Consider the following 19,795-nt stretch of genomic DNA (forward strand, 5'->3'; position numbering starts at 1 on the left):
ACTCCAAACATGGCCTGAATGTTGTATGTTCTAATAGTACACTATTCCTCTAAAGTACAACTTGAGTCATACAGATTATTGCTTTACTCCAAGCCATGGCCTGAATGTTGTATGTTCTAATAGTACACTATTCCTCTACAGTACAAGTTGGGTCATACAGATTACTGCTTTACTCCAAGCCATGGCCTGAATGCTGCATGTTCTAATAGGTCACTATTCCTCTAAAGTATAACTTGGGTCATACAGATTACTGCTTTACACCAAGCCATGGTCTGAATGTTGTATGTACTATACTAATAGTACACTATTCCTCTAATGTATAACTTGGGTCATACAGATTATTGCTTTACTCCAAACATGGCCTGAATGTTGTATATTCTAATAGTACACTATTCTTCTAAAGTATAACTTGGGTCATACAGATTATTGCTTCAATCCAAACCATGGCCTGAATGTTGTATATTCTAATAGTACACTATTCCTCTAAAGTATAACTTGGGTCATACAGATTGCTGCTTTACTCCAAACATGGCCTGAATGTTGTATATTCTAATAGTACACTATTCCTCTAAAGTACAACTTGGGTCATACAGATTATTGCTTCAATCCAAGCCATGGCCTGGATGTTTGATATTCTAATAGTACACTATTCCTCTAAAGTATAACTTGGGTCATACAGATTACTGCTTTACTCCAAACATGGCCTGAATGTTGTATATTCTAATAGTACACTATTCCTCTAAAGTACAACTTGGGTCATACAGATTATTGCTTCAATCCAAGCCATGGCCTGGATGTTTGATATTCTAATAATACACTATTCCTCTAAAGTACAACTTGGGTCATACAGATTATTGCTTAAATCCAAACCATGGCCTGAATGTTGTATATTCTAATAGTACACTATTCCTCTAAAGTACAACTTGGGTCATACAGATTATTGCTTCAATCCAAGCCATGGCCTGAATGTTGTATGTTCCAATAGTACACTATTCCTCTAAAATATAACTTGGGTCATACAGATTATTGCTTCAATCCAAACCATGGCCTGAATGTTGTATATTCTAATAGTACACTATTCCTCTAAAGTATAACTTGGGTCATACAGATTATTACTTTACTTCAAAGCATGGCCTGAATGTTGTATGTTCCAATAGTACACTATTCCTCTAAATTCCTCTAAAATATAACCTGTATAGCCATACAGATTACTGCTTTACTCCAAACATGGCCTGAATGTTGTATGTTCTAATAGTACACTATTCCTCTACAGTACAACTTGGGTCATACAGATTATTGCTTTACTCCAAGCCATGGCCTGAATGCTGCATGTTCTAATAGGTCACTATTCCTCTAAAGTACAACTTGGGTCATACAGATTATTGCTTCAATCCAAGCCATAGCCTGAATGTTGTATGTACTAATAGGTCACTATTCCTCTAAAGTATAACTTGGGTCATACAGATTACTGCTTTACTCCAAGCCATGGTCTGAATGTTGTATGTACTATACTAATAGTACACTATTCCTCTAATGTATAACTTGGGTCATACAGATTATTGCTTCAATCCAAACCATGGCTTGGATGTTGTATATTCTAATAGTACACTATTCCTCTGCAGTATAACTTGGGTCATACAGATTATTGCTTCAATCCAAGTCATGGCCTGGATGTTGTATATTCTAATAGTACACTATTCCTCTAAAGTACAACTTGGGTCATACAGATTACTGCTTCAATCCAAGCCATGGCCTGGATGTTGTATATTCTAATAGTACACTATTCCTCTGCAGTATAACTTGGGTCATACAGATTACTGCTTTACTCCAAGCCATGGCCTGAATGTTGCATGTTCTAATAGTAGACTATTCCTCTAAAGTATAACCTGGGTCATACAGATTATTGCTTTACTCCAAGCCATGGCCTGAATGTTGTATGTACTATACTAATAGTACACTATTCCTCTAATGTATAACTTGGGTCATACAGATTACTGCTTCAATCCAAGCCATGGCCTGAATGTTGTATGTTCTAATAATACACTATTCCTCTGCAGTATAACTTGGGTCATACAGATTCCATGGAATGATGTTACTTACTTAGTACATTGCATGGAATGGTGTGACTTAATATGTACATACATTCCATGGAATGATGTGACTTACTAAGTACATACATTCCATGGAAGGATGTGACCTACTAGGTGCATACATTGCATGGAATGATGTGACTTACTAAGTACATACATTGCAAGGAATGATGTGACTAAGTACATACATTGCAGGGAATGATGTGACCTACTAAGTACATACATTGCAGGGAATGATGTGACCTACTAAGTACATACATTGCATGGAATGATGTGACCTACTAAGTACATACATTGCATGGAATGATGTGACTTACTAAGTACATACATTGCATGGAATGATGTGACTTACTAAGTACATACATTGCATGGAATGATGTGACCTACTAAGTACATACATTGCAGGGAATGATGTGACCTACTAAGTACATACATTGCATGGAATGATGTGACCTACTAAGTACATACATTGCATGGAATGATGTGACTTACTAAGTACATACATTGCATGGAATGATGTGACTTACTAAGTACATACATTGCATGGAATGATGTGACTAAGTACATACATTGCAGGAAATGATGTGACCTACTAAGTACATACATTGCAGGGAATGATGTGACCTACTAAGTACATACATTGCATGGAATGATGTGACCTACTAAGTACATACATTGCATGGAATGATGTGACTTACTAAGTACATACATTGCATGGAATGATGTGACTTACTAAGTACATACATTCCATGGAATGATGTGACAAAGTACTGTACATACATTGCATGGAATGATGCACTATATTTTCTTAATGGATTTTGTCAAACACTTATAGGATGCTGTTAATGATACATGGGAAAGGTTAGGTTTCATCTTAATAATTGACACCACAGCTGGTCTGTTATCATGCAGTAGTATGTAATATTATACTATTATATTTATTCATTTTAATTTTGTGAAAAGTAATTGAAAAACATAAAGGATATTATTTTCCTGCATTACTACTGGATATATTTCAGAATGTGTTATGAAAAAAGGTAAGTTAAAGATATCATTTTTGGTTCCACAATATGAAATATATGTAGTATTTATGTAGGAAAAGAAATCTTTCTTTACTAGACCTGCTCCAGAATTGAAGCCTAGAAGATTGAACTCATTCATTGGCACCCCACCTCTCTTTTCATTAATTCACATCACTTTTATATCTGAAATGTAATGCTGTTTCTATTTATTTGTTCTAGCTTACAAAGTGCTCATTTTTGTTGCTGCATGTAAAACTTCTGTACACACAATCAAGCATGATGGGAAATCTTATATTTTCACTTGTGAAAATAGAAGGATATATTTTTCACATATGAAAACATGGGATAGAAAAATATATGAAAATTATTTCAGGACTGTACTTATTCAGTTCCCATAGTAAACCATTGCAAACAATAAGATATTAAAAATTCAATAACTTAAAAGTTTTGAGTGCTCTTGATCAATCCAATATTTGTCAGTACATATGCATCCTGGATGACAGCTTCTATGCAGAGAAAAGCATAAGATCTTTTCTGGATCTATATGTGTTTGAAACATGTACTTTCAATTCCACACCAAACAGTCAGGTCCTAATTTCAGTAATGAATGTTCCAAACTTAAGTCTGTCTTAGAACTGAAATTCCATCAACAAAACAATATCTCTATTTTTTCAGTTACAACTACAATAATCTCTCAAAATATTGTTTTTACAAAAATATATCTTTCATTATCAACCAATCCTGGCCAGCCAAACCCATATATACTCTATTTTATCTTCACCCATGTCCAGAATGGTTCCCATTTTTCCATACAATTACTACAGTGAGTCCCTCACCAATAGGTTTATATATTTCAATAAAAATTCATTGTTTAACAAAAATGGTTTTTCTTAATAAATAGGTACCATTGAATATTTGGAGCTCTCTCAAAGAATGTGACTTTAAAGCTTACCTTGTTGTATTTTGGTTCATCAGTACAAACACAAACAAAGGACTGCTCCGGCAGCCTAAGTGGTTAGAGCATCTGCCTTGGATGATGGAGGTCATTGGTTTGAACCCCAATTGAGTCATACCCAAGACTTAAAAAATATGACTGCCTCACTCGGTGCTCAGCATTAAGAGGTTAGTGTTAGGACTTGTCAGCCTGGTGTGAGGATGATATGACTGGGTGGGACATGATACTATTTGTCTACAACATGATGCCCAAGTGCTAGACATCACTATAACTGCCACACTGCAGACATCGTAGAGTCATGAGTGAAAAATTATTAAAGCTGCATTAAAAATCCATATCTCACACACACACACACACACACACAAATGTATTCATGTTCCAGAGGGGTTTTAATAATGCTTTACTCAGTGGTTTGAAATTGTGATACTACTGTATGCAGTACATAGCCTTTTGGATCATAAGGTAAGTTGATGTTCTTAAATGGTAAACATGTGCCAGTTTCTAAGTTCTACTGGTCATAAGAACTCTAGGAATGATATGTTATCCATCGTCCAATGTCCAGCCATTACTTAGTACAGGGTTGTTCTGATTGCCATGAAAATTTACACACACATATATGCCAAGGTCTGCTTGATCCTTAGAGTGAAAATGGGGATTCTCAGACATCCAACATTTCATCCATCCTGCTAGCCCTCTTGAATAGATGGTAATATCAGTATGGTGTTTTCAATAAATTACTTTTTAAATCTCCTTAGCCCTAAATGAAAGGGTGCTGATCTCACAACCAATGTGGCAGGCATCTTAATCTTGTTATTTTTAATCCATGTGAAATGAAAGTTTGTTGGGTTTAACACCATTTCTCAGTGCAAGATAGGCTAAAGGCTATAATATGCTGGCTAGTATAAGTGGTTGATGAAGAATCTGGGAAGCTCTGGCAATAACCACTAAACCATGGGTAGCTACTTAAGCAGCTTTCTCACATGCCCATGTTGGCTGAGCCTGAGATGAACCCATGTGAGATGGTAGTGATCGGTAAAGGCAAGCACTTTAAACCACTTGGTCCCTGTGGGATTTTTACCAGAAGACTTCTTATGCTTTCTGTTTGTTTGTAAATGAAAATGGTTCAACCATGACATTAGAAATGGAAAATCTTTTTATTTCTACTCCTTCAGAATGGGGTGTCATATCAACATATAGTTTTCACTAAAACACTTTCTTTGGTGTCGACTTTATACTTCATGAAAATGGTGTTGATCTGATGTTAGGTATGGCTGCCTTGAAAATCTTGTTGCTACACCTTCCAAATGGAAAGTCATACAAGTATTCATATTTGGTTTTTGTCAGAAGACTTCTGTGTGTCTGGTTGGTCTTAATAAAAACTGTGTCAATCTGATATCCAATGTTTGTGTCAGTCTGATATCCAGTGTCGCAACTTGTCATTAAAATTGTGTCAGTCTGATATCCAATGCCACAACTTGTCATAAAATATGTTTCAATCTGATATCCAGTGTCGCAACATATCCTAGATAAAAAGTTATAACAGTATAGTGTTTTACCAAAAAAGACTTCTTTTGATGTCTTCTTGGAACATGTACTATATGCCGTTATCATATCAAGTATGGCCACTGTGGCAGCCATCTTGAAAATCTTGTTATTGTCACTTCTCCTAAATGGAAAGTTATATTGAAATGAGGTTTTCACAAGAATAATTATGACATCTGACTTGTTATGAATACAAATGGTGCCTATCTGATCTCAAATATGGCTGCCACAATGAACATATTGAAAATCGTGTCACTAATTCTCCGTAATGGATGGTCATGTCAACATAGGGTTTTCACCAAAAGTCTTCTAATGGTGTCTCATTTGTCCAAAATGAAAAGAGTGTCAATCTTACATCCAGTATAGTGGCTGAAGTGGTTAATTTTAAAATCATGCAAGAATATCACAAAAACAGTTAAAAAGTAGAAATGGTCTTATCTTGAATTATTGGAAATTTGTTTTGAACAACAGAGCATCATTTCATTTGAGGGAAGCTTTTTATGGGTTGATGTTAACTGCCTTATATGGTAAACATACTTTTACAAAAAGTATTTTTCAAACAATAACCAATATTGTGGCTGCTATAATATACACTGAGCTGCAAAACATAAAGATAACACGAGTGTATATTAAGCTCTCTCTCTCTCACTATGATATACATTGTTATAACATGATTCTGCATATAACATGGACCACTGGGGACCCCTTGAGCATAATTATAATAATGTATTAAAATATAGGTTGAAAGAAAAACACAACATGAAGCTTAGTGTTTTATCTTTAATTTCCATTGTTCTGTATATTACACTGTTCTCAATTTATTGCAGTTCTGTATCTTACACTATTCCCAATATATAACGGCTCTGTACGTAACATGGTGGACAGTTTTGGATCCCAAAACCTGCATTATAATAAGGGAGAGCTTCATTCCATTTTTTCAAGGTTACTTTCACTGGATTTTGAACATTTATTGGGTTTTATTTTTATTCATGTTTTAGGTAAGCATTTGTGTATTATTGTGACATCCAGCTCATGTGCATCACAGTTAACATTATAAGTATTTTCTTTGAGTAATCAGCTTAAAGGCCTTTTACAGTTAGAAATAATTTTAACATTGTTCTGTTGACCCAGCAATGTACTTGGATTGAAGCAGCCACTATTTTTACTTGCATAATGCACCCGAAGGTCTGGTTCTCCACAGTTAGCTTACAGCAATCAATAGAACAAACAAGATGAACCCTGATCTAGTGGGACATTATGCAATGATAGATCAGGGTCTGTGTTGTTTCCATTTGGACTTGTAAGCAAGTATATGCAGTACTTCAAGAGATAATGTGAAGGATGGTTTATGCTTTTTGATACCTTGGTAAACTACAGTATGTACTCATAAGTCAAGTCCAATGCAAACATGTACCTTGGTCTACAAACACATTATGTTACATTAGATCAAGGTTTGTGTTGTTTTTCTACTGATAACTTGTAATAAACTGCAGAGACCTAAATATGCAGGTGCATTATGCAAAGGCAGATCTATGTCAGTGTATTTTCCAATTAAATGTATGACCGAGTATATACCATAATTTCTTTTATTGTGTAATTTTTATTTGTTAAGGAAAAAATCAGATATTAAAGAAAATGTGAAACATACTTTTTCAGTGTTTGATTGCCTTGAAGAAAACAAATATTCTTGTCTGTTTTTCTAAGGTTTAAAATGAAATTTTATTTTGAGTATTCATAATATTGGATCCTTGCTTATTGGTGTAGAATTTACCCTCATAAGCTGTGTTAAGTTGGACTCAATATTTCTGAGTGGTCTGTATATATCCTACAACTATATACTCACATTTCCATTAGTTGTTATTGATTATCAACATTCAGCAGCAAGAACATCAGTGCTGAACATTTATCTGTACAAATTGAATTGTTTATGAAACTTGTATCCATTATCTACTAAATTGTACACATGGGTGTACCCAATCTTTATTTGCTACATCTAAAAATTACATGACTGCTGCAGTGTATGTACATAGGGAAATCAGACCTTGAAGTACATGGAAAATAGTGTGTCCATACTTCTATATGGTGTACAGAAAATCTGGGTCCTATGTTGCCTTGAAAAAGAAACATTGATGAAAGTAAGCTTTCCAAATCAACTTCACAGAATCATCAGCACTGTAACGAAAAGCTGATGAGAAAAAAAATATCAGTAGTTTTTTGAAACAGGAGACACTATCTTTGAATTTCAATAATAGTTTAAAGTGCAAAATACTTTCCAAAACTGTTTTTTTTTAAAATTTTATAAACATGTATGAAGCCACATTTTTGCACTTTATTCTACAGGACGCACAAGTATGGGTTAACAAAATGCTGTGTTTGAAAACTGCTTTTGCACACTTTCTTGCCTGGATGTTTTTATCCCCCTCAGTGCTGTACAGTTATTTATGAGGGATCCCAGTAATTTGGTCATTTTTTTCATTGGACTTTGTCCACTAGTTAATGTATCTGTCAGTACTGTCTTTCTTATGATCCAGCTCTCTGTGTGCCTGCCTCTTGTCATATTCTCTATTCTTCATTTTCCCCTTGTGTCAGTTTTGTGTATTTGATTTAAGGTGTTTCCCAAAATTCATAACAGTTCATTTTGTTTCCCAGATAATTTGTTCAGATTTCAAAGGTGGCATGCTGAAGAAAATGTACTGCTTTATTCATCTTGCAGGAAATAAATTAGGATATTGTTAAATATACATGTATATAGAGAGGGGGTATTTGGATCAGGTGGAGCTAATTGCAATACTGCAGTAATCTCAGGTTATTGTTATTTGAGGTGTGAAGAGAGGGAGTGTTTGAGTCAAGTGGACCTACTTGCATCATTATGATGATATCAGGCTATTTTTGTTGCAGGTGTGAAGAGAGGGGGTATTTGGGTCAAGTGGACTTAAATCTAATATTAGGGATGATATCAGGCTATTTTTATTACAGGTGTGAAGAGAGGGGGTATTTGGGTCAAGTGGACCTACATGCAATATTATGATGATATCAGGAAAGTAGCCAAGGCCTTCATCAAGGTAAGGTTTTTATGGTAGTTCAAGTTATCAGTTACTGTCTATCAGAATATCATATTATTATACAAATTGTTCCCATTTCTAACCAACAGGTAGATGAATGCTATTACATTTTTTAACCAGATGCTTTGAAAAGTTTGCTTAGAATTTAAATAAATAATGTTTTTGAGTTTAGTTGTTATCTTGCTTGTACTTTTGTATACTCCCACATAAGGATGAGTATGTTATATTATGACGCTGTCTGTCCTTCCAGTTTCTATCTTTCTGTCAGTTCCCAATTTCATTCCTATACAATAATTGAGTGCTGTCTCCATCTACAATTACCAAACTTTTGTGGAGGGTGTGCACTTGGGATAAGAAGTAACTCCATCAGTTTTGCTGTGAAGAGGTCAAAGTCAAATTGCTCTGAATGATGGAAAAAAAATAGTTTATGCATATTAACTTTAGTTCTCAACCATCTACAGATGGTAACCTTTAGAGTAGGTTTGCACTGCTGGTAAATAAAAACCTGTCGATTTGGGGTTAAAATGTCAAAGGATCACATTACCTAGCAGAACAAAAATGGCTCCAGGCTAAGAACTCACTCTCCACCATGTTTTGTGGATGGCTTGTACTTCAGTAAGCAAGAACCCACTTGGTTGTGGGATCAGAAGCCAAACGTAAAGGTCACTAGCAGAAAGAAGATAAATGATTTTCACACAGTAACATTACTTCTATATCACAGGTAATGACTGAACCTTGTGTATGACTTGCACTTTGGGTAAAGAAGAATACTGCTAATCTCTAGGTTAGTAGTCAAGGTCACTGTGCCTGAAAGAAGAAAATGGTTTCTGCACAGCATCATTAGTTTTACTACATAGACATCAACCAAACATTTTAAGTGGCTTGCACTTGGGGAGAAAGGCAAAAGCCAATCTATTTTGGTGGTAATAAGGAAAGGTCAGTGTGATTAAAAAGAAAACGGTTTATGCACAAAAATTTAAATTACTGTCTATGTACCTTTTTAAGAGTTTGTGGATGACACATTGCATAATGGATAAGAAAAAAGCTTTCAATAATGGGGTTAAAAGGTAAAAGGTCAATGTTAATGGGGTTAAAAGGTAAAAGGTCAATGTTAATGCAACAAAAATAACAAAAATGGGTCTTGCATAATTTTATTTTTTGACCTCTTATCATGAACAGAGGTTTGGGAAGGCTTGTGTATAAAGTGAGGAAGAGGCTGATTGATTTTGCAGTCAAAAAGTAAAAGGCCAGGTTATTGTAGCTTAAAGAAATTGGTTTTTGTAGAATAACTTTTGCTTCAAAGTAAGGCATGGGAAGTTTCTATATATGGCTTGCTGTATGTCATGGGAATAAATGTTTATTTTGTTTTTGAAGGGTTTATCTTTAAGCATGTTTTTTATTATACTTTTACTGATTTTGAAATGTAAATGTTACTGGACACTTTATAGCCAGGAGTGTGCTAATGTGCCTTTAAACCCCTTGCATACAATCATACACACACTTTCCAGTGGCTCTGTTTTATCCTTCTTTTCCTCATTTTCCAGCTTTTGGTGTAAGTCTCCATATATTTCTCTACTAGTTCCAAACTGTTGTTATTATCCCCGCTGTTGTTTCTTTTCCAATTGCATTTTGAAAATGTTACATACTGCATGAATGCCCATAGCAAAGTGCATGAATGCACATAGCAAAGTGAATTCAAGTACGAGTCTGTGACTTGGAGGTTTTATTTGTTCATTTACATAAATTTCAGGCTGTTTTCTGTATAAAATACCCCCCGCCCCTTTTTTTTTTCCTCTACTTTTAAAAAGTAGCCCTACTTTATTTCTACTTTTTCACAGTGGCTTCCTGGAAAGACCAACGTGTTTTACTTCATGGAGTTTACAATGCATATAAATTGATGCAAATGATAAATGAAAGTTCTGAACTGACCTACCCATTGAGCATAGCTTTTTCTATAAAATCAGCTTTCCTTTGAAAATTTGACCACTGTAACAGTAATTTTCAGGAGATGGTATAGATTCTTTAAAATTTGACCCCTGTAACAGTAATTTTCAGGAGATGGTATAGATTCTTTAAAATTTGACCACTGTAGCAGTTATTTTCAGGAGATGGTATAGATTCTTTAAAATTCGACCACTGTAACAGTAATTTTCAGGAGATGGTATAGATTCTTTAAAATTTGACCACTGTAACAGTAATTTTCAGGAGATGGTATAGATTCTTTAAAATTCGACCACTGTAACAGTAATTTTCAGGAGATGGTATAGATTCTTTAAAATTTGACCACTGTAGCAGTAATTTTCAGGAGATGGTATAGATTCTTTAAAATTTGACCACTGTAACAGTAATTTTCAGGAGATGGTATAGATTCTTTAAAATTCGACCACTGTAACAGTAATTTTCAGGAGATGGTATAGATTCTTTAAAATTTGACCACTGTAACAGTAATTTTCAGGAGGTGGTAAACTTTGGATGAAGTATAGTAATGTTATACATTTTATAAACTGAATAGGTCTCGTATAAACTTTGCTGCTAAAGAGTAGGACAATATTTGCACCCCAGGCACAATTACATAATGTTTCACACATTGTCTGAATTGAGATTGGTCAGCCTTCAGCAAGAGTTTCATTTGACAGTGATTGACTGATAGCTGGTGGTAGTCAGGTGGAGCTTGGTAACCCATCAGTTAAAGCCATCAGGCCTGGACTTATGAAACTTTGAAAGTAACACAGATTTAAGCTCTTTCAATCCATAGTTCCACTCAAGCAAAATGCCTTAAAAATGTGTAGGAATATTTTCAAAATGTGTAGGAATATTTTGAAAATGTGTAGGAACATTTTGAAAATGTGTAGGAATGTTTTGAAAATGTGTAGGAACATTTTGAAAATGTGTTGGAATATTTTGAAAGTGTGTAAGACTATTTTGAAGAAGAAAAGTAGTTGGACCTGAAAATTCCATGGAGTTAGAATTGGAAGTATTTCATTTCAAATTTTTTAGTAAATCTTAATATTTGTTTTCAAACTTTTATGAAATCAAAACCTTAATTTATAAATTGTTCTGACATTTATGTGATTTTTTTCATTCGTTTTCCAGCTTGGCCTGGAACCAAGTCATGGTGTGGGTATCCTGGGTTTCAATTCCCCAGAATGGTTCCTATCATGCCTGGGAGCAATATTTGCAGGGTAAGTTTGTCTTAGACCTGCATACACACAAAACATGTATTCTAAACATTTTTAACTTTGTATTTAGTACATACAAGTTGAAAGCATTTGTCCTTTGATTTTAATTTTTTTTTTCCATTATGAAGTAGCTTGAATCCTGTAGTAATAATGTTTGTCCACCTGTCTCTCTATTCATTTGTTCATCTGTCCATTTGAATATGTAGTGTCACATGAATTGGGATCAGGTCGGGGTTCTTTTTATTCATTGAATTTGTTTAGGAATGTTCACATCACCTTTTTTCCTCATCAACAGATTTTGAAGTGGATAAAATGCCTTGTCCATTCATGTATTCATTTGTTTCTTATCGTTTCAGTATCTTGGCTCCTATTTCACCTACAATCATGAAAATTGTATGCAGATAAATCTTATGGAGACTAACTCTACCACACAAAAACTAGGTCACTTTGACCTGCTGTTCACCCTTGACTAACGTTTCAGCTATCCATTTGGTACATATTCAGTGTAATGAACCCATTTGTTATGTGGAAGAGTACTCAGCCATATCAAAACTAGGTCACTATCACCTAATTTTCATGCTGGTTTGAGGAGTATTGTTTGTAATTTCAGACATTTATTGGTTTCATCTTCATATGTTTAATCTTGTTATATCAAGACTAAGAAAACTTCAAACTGATGAAACTTTGATGCATCATCGTGAGTTGTTTATTTGTATCGATACTTCCCCTCCTCATGGTGGCTTACTTATTAGCTTGGACTCACCTCCAGTAGGTAAGAGGGTTGAATCCTGTCTAGTCAAGTATGAATCAGTCATAATGACACCATTTTGCAGTACTCTTAACACCCATTGCCTTGGCATCAATCATTCATTCCATTCTGTACATGGTTGGAACTGCTCTGATGGTCTAGTTTTTAGAGCATCTGCCTTGGATGCAGGAGGTTGTGGGTTTGAACCCTGTCCGAGTCATACCAAAAGACATAAAAATGGTACTAACAGCTGCCTTGCTAGGTGTTCAGCATTAAGGGATTAAGGGGTTTGTGTTAGGATTGGTCAGCCTGGTGTCAGGATAATGTGATTGGGTGGGGCATTATTCTACATGCCTGCGGCATGATGCCCCAGTACTAGACATCACCATAAACTGCTACACTGCAGACATTGTAGTGATATATTCTTGAAAAATATTAAAGCTATGTTAAGAATCCAAATCACACACACTTTACATGGTCGGCTATCCCAAATGTGCACCTTTTAGCAAGGGGGCTCATGTTACATACAAATTCCTTGGTAACAAAAATATTTTCATTAATAATTCTCTTGTTAGTATAATGTCATAATGTCCCTCATGTTTACAAGGATGCTAAACACCTGTTTTTGATATACAGTCTAAGGCAGATAATTTTACCAAATCTATATTTTGTTTGCTATTCATCTGTCTTCCATTCTATTTGTTCTCCATTCCAATTTGCATTCCATCTGTCATCCATTATGTTTGTTCTCCATTCAAATTTGCATTCCATCTGTCATCCATTCTGTTTGTTCTCCATTCAAATTTGCATTCCATCTGTCATCTCCTTATTTTTCATTTCTGGTCTCAGCTGAACACATTCAGATTTCACAATTATCATTTCCGTCAGTTATTTTCTTTTGTTTTCACTCATTTGGAAGAAAATGGAAATGAATTTATTGAAATTGGGTTTTCAGGTTTTGTTACAGTGTAAAGAAGAGAACGATTGCTTTGTATCTTTTCTTCATAAAATAAATACAAAAGAACATACATAAAATGCAAAACACAGCAATTGAATTCATGTATTGTCATGGTTCTTTCCATTTGAAAAATGTGTTTTGTAGTTTTAGCTGTTATAAAATTTTTTAAAAAACCCACAATTAGCTTACCTCCTGAAACACTTCTAGAGTTAATTATTTAAGTGCTAAGAAACCCATGATCTTTTTAAAAAAATCAAGAGAAATTTGGCAGTCATTCTAAGTGGATCAGATCTGCAACTACTGAATCATGTTTTGAACTTTTAACCAATGAACTACTTTAGTTCCTCTGTGTAGGGAACTGAATGATTTACAGTAGAAGATAAAGAAAGACCCAGCATTATACTAACTACAGAAATGTCCCTCTGTAATGCCCAATAATTGTATACACCTTATGAATCTGGTCCTTAGTCCTCAGTGGGGTAGAGAGAGATCCAGAGGACAATGCTGTTTGTATTATCCAGTGGACAGTGCTGTTTGTATCACCCAGGGGACAATGCTGTTTGTATCATCCAGGGGTCAATACTGTTTGTATCATCCAGAAGACAATGCTGTCTGTATCAATGACTTTTCCTTTGTAGGCATAGAAATTGATGCTTATATTTGGAATCTTAAGGAATGAAGATAAATGACAGTGTACCAACTATGTCCTCCAAATCGTTTTATTCCCACTAGTTTCTACATTGTATGCATTGGACAAAGGACAAGTCATAACTTGTAAACCAATCACTTCCCCAACAAAAGAAACAGTGGTCAAATATTTAAGTGGTTAAGTGTTGTACTCCTGACTAAATGGTTGCAGATCTGATATCAGTTGCCAGATGAGCAGGATCAGCCATCCTCTTGGGCCTCTTGTTTTCAGGTACTCTACTTTTCTCAACAGTTGATTAACATGTCATTAATATTAACTAAGGTAAATTCTCAGAATTTGCAATCCATACTTTTAATATTGACCAATCAGAAGTTGGTAGTCAAAGGTATTAACCAGTCAGAAGTTGCTAATCAATCACTCAACTATGTGATTGACTCATCATTTGACCTTGTAGCTCCTTTAAATTTGACAGTGGATAGAATTATTAAACTGCACTGGTTTTCAGGATGTCACATTAAAGCATAATAAAATCCATTCTAAAAATTTTCTAAACTTTATTTAAAAAAGAACACAAATCATTAGTTCTAGCATGGGTCTGGGATAAGAGCCAAGTAAACCAAATGTCTTCACTGCTTGAAATAGAACTATGACCCAGCATGTTCAATAAAGTTATGGATGGAATTTGTAAAAGTTTATGTAGTTTAATAATGATTTTTAATACCCATCAGCGGTCTTGCCACTGGGATCTATGCAACCAACAATCCAGAGGCATGTGAGTATGTGGCCAGTAGCTGTAAGGCAAACATTATTGTGGTGGAGAATCACCAGCAGCTTCAAAAGATACTAAAGGTGTGGGATAAACTGCCACACCTCAAGGCAGTCATACAGTACACCGGGGAGGTTGCTGAGAAGAGGAACAATGTATACTCTGTAAGCACTTTAAAGGCTATATCTAGACCCATTCACACAGATCAGATGCTTGCCATTGACACTTCATTTCTGTAGTACAGAGTATGACTCTGTTACAGATAACAGAGTTGTCTGATAGGATAAAGTTACACATCTGTTTAATTCTTTAAAGGACATTTAACCTTCTTGTAGAGAGTGGATAATACGTGGACATTTGATTTATAGTATATTGTGTTTTCTTGAAGCAAAAGTCTTTTTATATATTTATGGAATTTTATACATATAAGGAATTTTTACTGTATGCAGTTTGACATTCATTTACCATATCATCTTCCCATAGTAGTGTCTCTCTAGCATGGCCTGATGGTAATTCTTTAATTGACTAGCAAATATCCTTACCATTATTTTAAAAAAAACAACCTGTAGGCAACTTTTGCTCAAACACCTCTCATCTTATATTGACCAAATTTGATATAAATCATTTCTGCATAGAGGGCTTTCAATATTTGTTGATTCCACCTTTCAGAAGCTTGACATGTCCATCCATCCATACCTCCATCCAAGCATCTGGTATGTTCATCACATCCCAGGTTAGCTTCAGTATTTAAACTTTATACTTTCTTATTGCAATACCATTTTATTGCACCCTCTTTAGATTTGGGATATAACTCAAGGTGCAGTCCATGGACAGCTTCTTGTGTATGAAAGAGACCATTCTGACACCATTACTAAGAAAAGAAAAACCTTCAAACAACCACTTCTCAAAATCTGCTTAGCAAAATTTAAAGACATAAAGGGCTTTCAAATTTATACAGATGATGCCAAGCTGCCATTATTTATGGTGGCGTTCCAAAATATATATAAAATACATAAACAAAGCTATTTTCAAAAGAAATAATAACCATACAAAAAAACTAAACAACAAACAAACCCCATAACAGAATTATTGACAGAAAGCATACTGGCATCAAGGTCTTTCAGTACAAATGATGTTGATGTATCTTTAGATGTGTATGGCGATGCAAAAAAAGAGAAACCTTGAAATAATTAATTTCATAATACATGCAATCAACAGAATTACAGAATGTCTACTGAACTGGATGGCATGTCTACAGAAAGCATCCTACTGTCACAGATTTCTTGACCAACTCCACTTTCATATTGGTTATTGGGTATATGTCAGTCAGATGAGTGATTTTAGATCTGCTTTGGTCTCTTGTTATTTTTTTCCTATAGGAATTGGCTACTTACAAAAGATTTCAATTGCCAATGAATAAATTTTAGTTGTCTAAAATAGTTATTAGTAAGGCTTTGGTCACTCAGTTTCAAGAAAGTTGCTCTGTAATTGGATCTGATTGAATGTTTCTGCTTGTGTAATGTGTTACAAGTATGGTAATTAACAAACTAATCTTGACACCTAATTGAATACCTGTTTGGACTTTGATAATAGCTTAAAACAGTAATTTACAGGTGAATCTTGACATCTTAATGGATTATTTGCTTGGATTGGGATGCTGACTTAGTAATTAGCTAGCAAATCTTGACATTTCATTATTTACCATTTTGGATTTGCATACTGACATATGCAGTAATTGACAGGTAATCATGACACTTTAGTGATTTCCTGTTTGGATTTTGATATGAAACTAACTTGCAGTCATTTGACAGGCAAATCTTGACACCTTATTAATTACCTGTTTTGGACATGGATACTAACTACACAGTAATTGATGGGTGAATCTTTACACCTTTTTGATTACCTATTTGACTTTGATACTAAAAGCATTAATTGACAGGTGAAAAATCATGATGTCATATTGATAACATGTTGTCATCAAATTATACCTTACACAGTAAATTGAAGGTTTTTGACACCTTATTGATTACTACAATAAATTCTTATTCAAAAGGAAATTATGATTTGGGAAGGTGTTGGGAGCCAAATTATGCATTCAGCAAGTAATTAATGGATTTTTTGACAAGTAATTAGCAAATTTATATTGCCTTTATAAAAAGTATTTAGATTGGTTAAAATGCAAGATGTGATGCAGAAAACTAGAAGTTATTAGTTCATATATCAGAAGGGAACTACTTTTGTATTTATGCACCCTTGTGTGCTTTGACAATATTTGTAAAAAATGGTGAAAATGTAGTTTTGTTATTGACTACATGAGATTCAATTGTTGTATAATGGCTATTTGTATGAATGGCCTTTGCTTGGTTACATCCGTTCATGCAGTGTATAATTGATTTTCAGTCTTCATGAATTCTATAAAATACAAAGTTCAGCTCTTAATTGTTTTAAGTAAAATGCATTGTAGTTGCTGTTGAAAGCATATCTGGTGTAACAACACATACAGCTGTGGCCTGATAGAACTCTTAAAATTGCTGATTGGGAAATAAACTTACCTTAAAAAAAATCAGCATTTGATATCTGGTACTATAATTAGGCCAGATCTTATTTTGAAATGCAACAAAACCTTGGGTGATACAAGAAGATAATAGTGCTGTACTTGTTTGACATATTACACCTTGAGTGTAATGTTTACTTTCTTGCTAATACAGAAAACTTGAAGAAAACAAGCATTGATGAAACCAGTCAAACTGCCTATTCTGTGTTAGATGTTGTGTACCTTTCTTAGAATATTGATGTGTACTTTTCTTAGGGTATTGACAAAACCAGTCAAACTGTGAAGGGTACTGACAAAACCAGTCAAACTGTCTATTCTGCCTGTCAAATGTTGTGTACTTTTCTTAGGTTTATTGAGACCATAATTTTACATTGAATATTGGTTAAGATTTATGATCCCATACTTTGCAGATTTTCTTAAGTTCTACCATATATTTTCTTTAATATTTCATTGATTAACATGTTTGTCTTCATTTGCAGTGGGAAGAGTTAATGAAATTGTCCAATGATGTATCAGATTCCATGCTGAAGGAACGACTGGCAATCCAGGCACCTAACAAGTGCTGTACTCTTATCTACACAGTAGGTTTGAAGAAAGGGAAACAACTATGCAGTTATGTTTTTCTGCCTTAAATTACAATTGCCATATCCCTTGTCTTGTAGTACTTTGCAAACATAGCAATGTTTAGTAGAATCATTCCTATTTTTAACTTCAAATTATGTCATTTCTATTGCATCTGACAAATTCTCCTTTTCATGTAAGGTGTAATTTTAGTAATTTTATAGAGGCAAACCTCAACTTGATGACTGGTTCATCTAGACCCCAGAAATGCTTGTAATGTCTCAATTCTGATTCTGCTGAAAAATTTCAAGAAAGATGTCAAACCAAAAGCGGCTGATGAGGGTTAAACCTTGATGGAAAAAATACTGCAGATGAAACATGCAAGGCATTGACACTGGACAAAGTCAACACTTTTGCAGTCTTTTTTTGAAGAGCTTCATCATATCACACAGTGGGAAAGATTATTGTACAAAACACATTTAAATCAAAATCCACACGGTAAAGCACAAAGCAGAAAGATTATTGTACAAAACACATTTAAACCAAAATCCACACTCTAAAGCACAAAGCAGAAGAATTATTGAACAAAACACATTTAAACCAAAATCCACACAGTAAAGCGCAAAGATTTAATGCTTAAAATAAATTGTTAGACCAAAATGTAAACTATTCCTATTCTTATGTCCAGATGTTCTAACTTTCTAAAGCTGGGATTCCTATTTGTCTTTCTTAAATATCACTTGATCATGATAGATTTTGGAGTTTGACAACTAAATTCAGTCTTCTCAAGCTAGTTTTTAACACTATAAAAATCTACAAGTCATCTTCCCCTATAGATGGGAGTCAGACAAGAATGACCTCTCCTTGGATTGGCTCCAAATCACTGGTGGTAGGAAGCATGCTGTTTTAGAAATCATGCAAAACCATTTTAAATTTGTCCCTTTCAAACCTTTTGAGAAGTTTTGTCACTGTAAGTTTGTTCCATCTATATTTCTGTATTCTGTTTGAGACAAAGATTCTCACTTTTTAACTCCATGAAGCAAGCACTTTTTGACTTCATCAAGCAAGATAGATATCATAGTTTAGTTACATACTTTATGGTTGTTAGTATTCTCAGTCAAATGTATACTTGGCCTTGCAAATGAATTATGTCAATAATTATCTAACATTGTATAATGCAAGGTCATTCTTGTAATTTTTGTAGACATTTGTTTTCATCACTAGCAATCTCTTCATGGTAAGTAAACATGATGCTTGACTGGTTTCATATTTCCTTTTGCTCCTTATAGTTTTCAACTTAATATGCAGCACTCAGTCTGCTGAGTGAAATACTTTAAGTTTTTGACATATAACCATGTTACATGTCTGAAATGTATGGGGTGCTATTTGAGTCACACTTGCAACATTTATGCATGATGGACTAGATCTAGGAGTGTCCGTCTGGTGGAACATTGCACTTGGGCCAAAGGGAAAGTGAGGAAACAAAACCACTGAGGATGGGGTTGATTGACTGTGGCCAATACCAGCATTGATATGGCCTGAACTGATGCAAGGAAGGACCAGTCATGGTCACATAATATTTCATACCCATCCCAGCATCATGGTATTGACAGCAACATGGAATAAGTATGACCTGTCTTTGTCGTAGCTGGACCAAATAGAGTCAATACTCACTCTGTCTCAGTCTCAGTTAAATGCCTGAAGAGACC

The 19,795-nt window shown here is 34.6% G+C and overlaps 1 protein-coding gene across 4 annotated transcripts in view; it reads left to right on the plus strand.

Moving 5' to 3' along the window:
* Positions 1–19,795, plus strand: part of LOC149802094 (long-chain-fatty-acid--CoA ligase ACSBG2-like) — a 155,879-nt gene that overhangs the window by 100,642 nt on the left and 35,442 nt on the right. For all 4 annotated transcript variants that reach the window (XM_089956496.1, XM_089956493.1, XM_089956494.1 and 1 more), the window contains 4 exons: positions 8,586–8,671; positions 11,765–11,853; positions 14,934–15,135; positions 18,005–18,106. In XM_089956496.1, coding sequence (XP_089812622.1) covers positions 8,586–8,671; positions 11,765–11,853; positions 14,934–15,135; positions 18,005–18,106 — 479 coding nt within the window. The remainder of the gene's footprint in view (positions 1–8,585; positions 8,672–11,764; positions 11,854–14,933; positions 15,136–18,004; positions 18,107–19,795) is intronic.

The sequence above is a fragment of the Sinohyriopsis cumingii genome, chromosome 4 (assembly GCF_028554795.1).
Source record: "Sinohyriopsis cumingii isolate HCF-2022 chromosome 4, ASM2855479v2, whole genome shotgun sequence".
Classification (NCBI taxonomy): Eukaryota; Metazoa; Mollusca; class Bivalvia; order Unionida; family Unionidae; genus Sinohyriopsis; species Sinohyriopsis cumingii.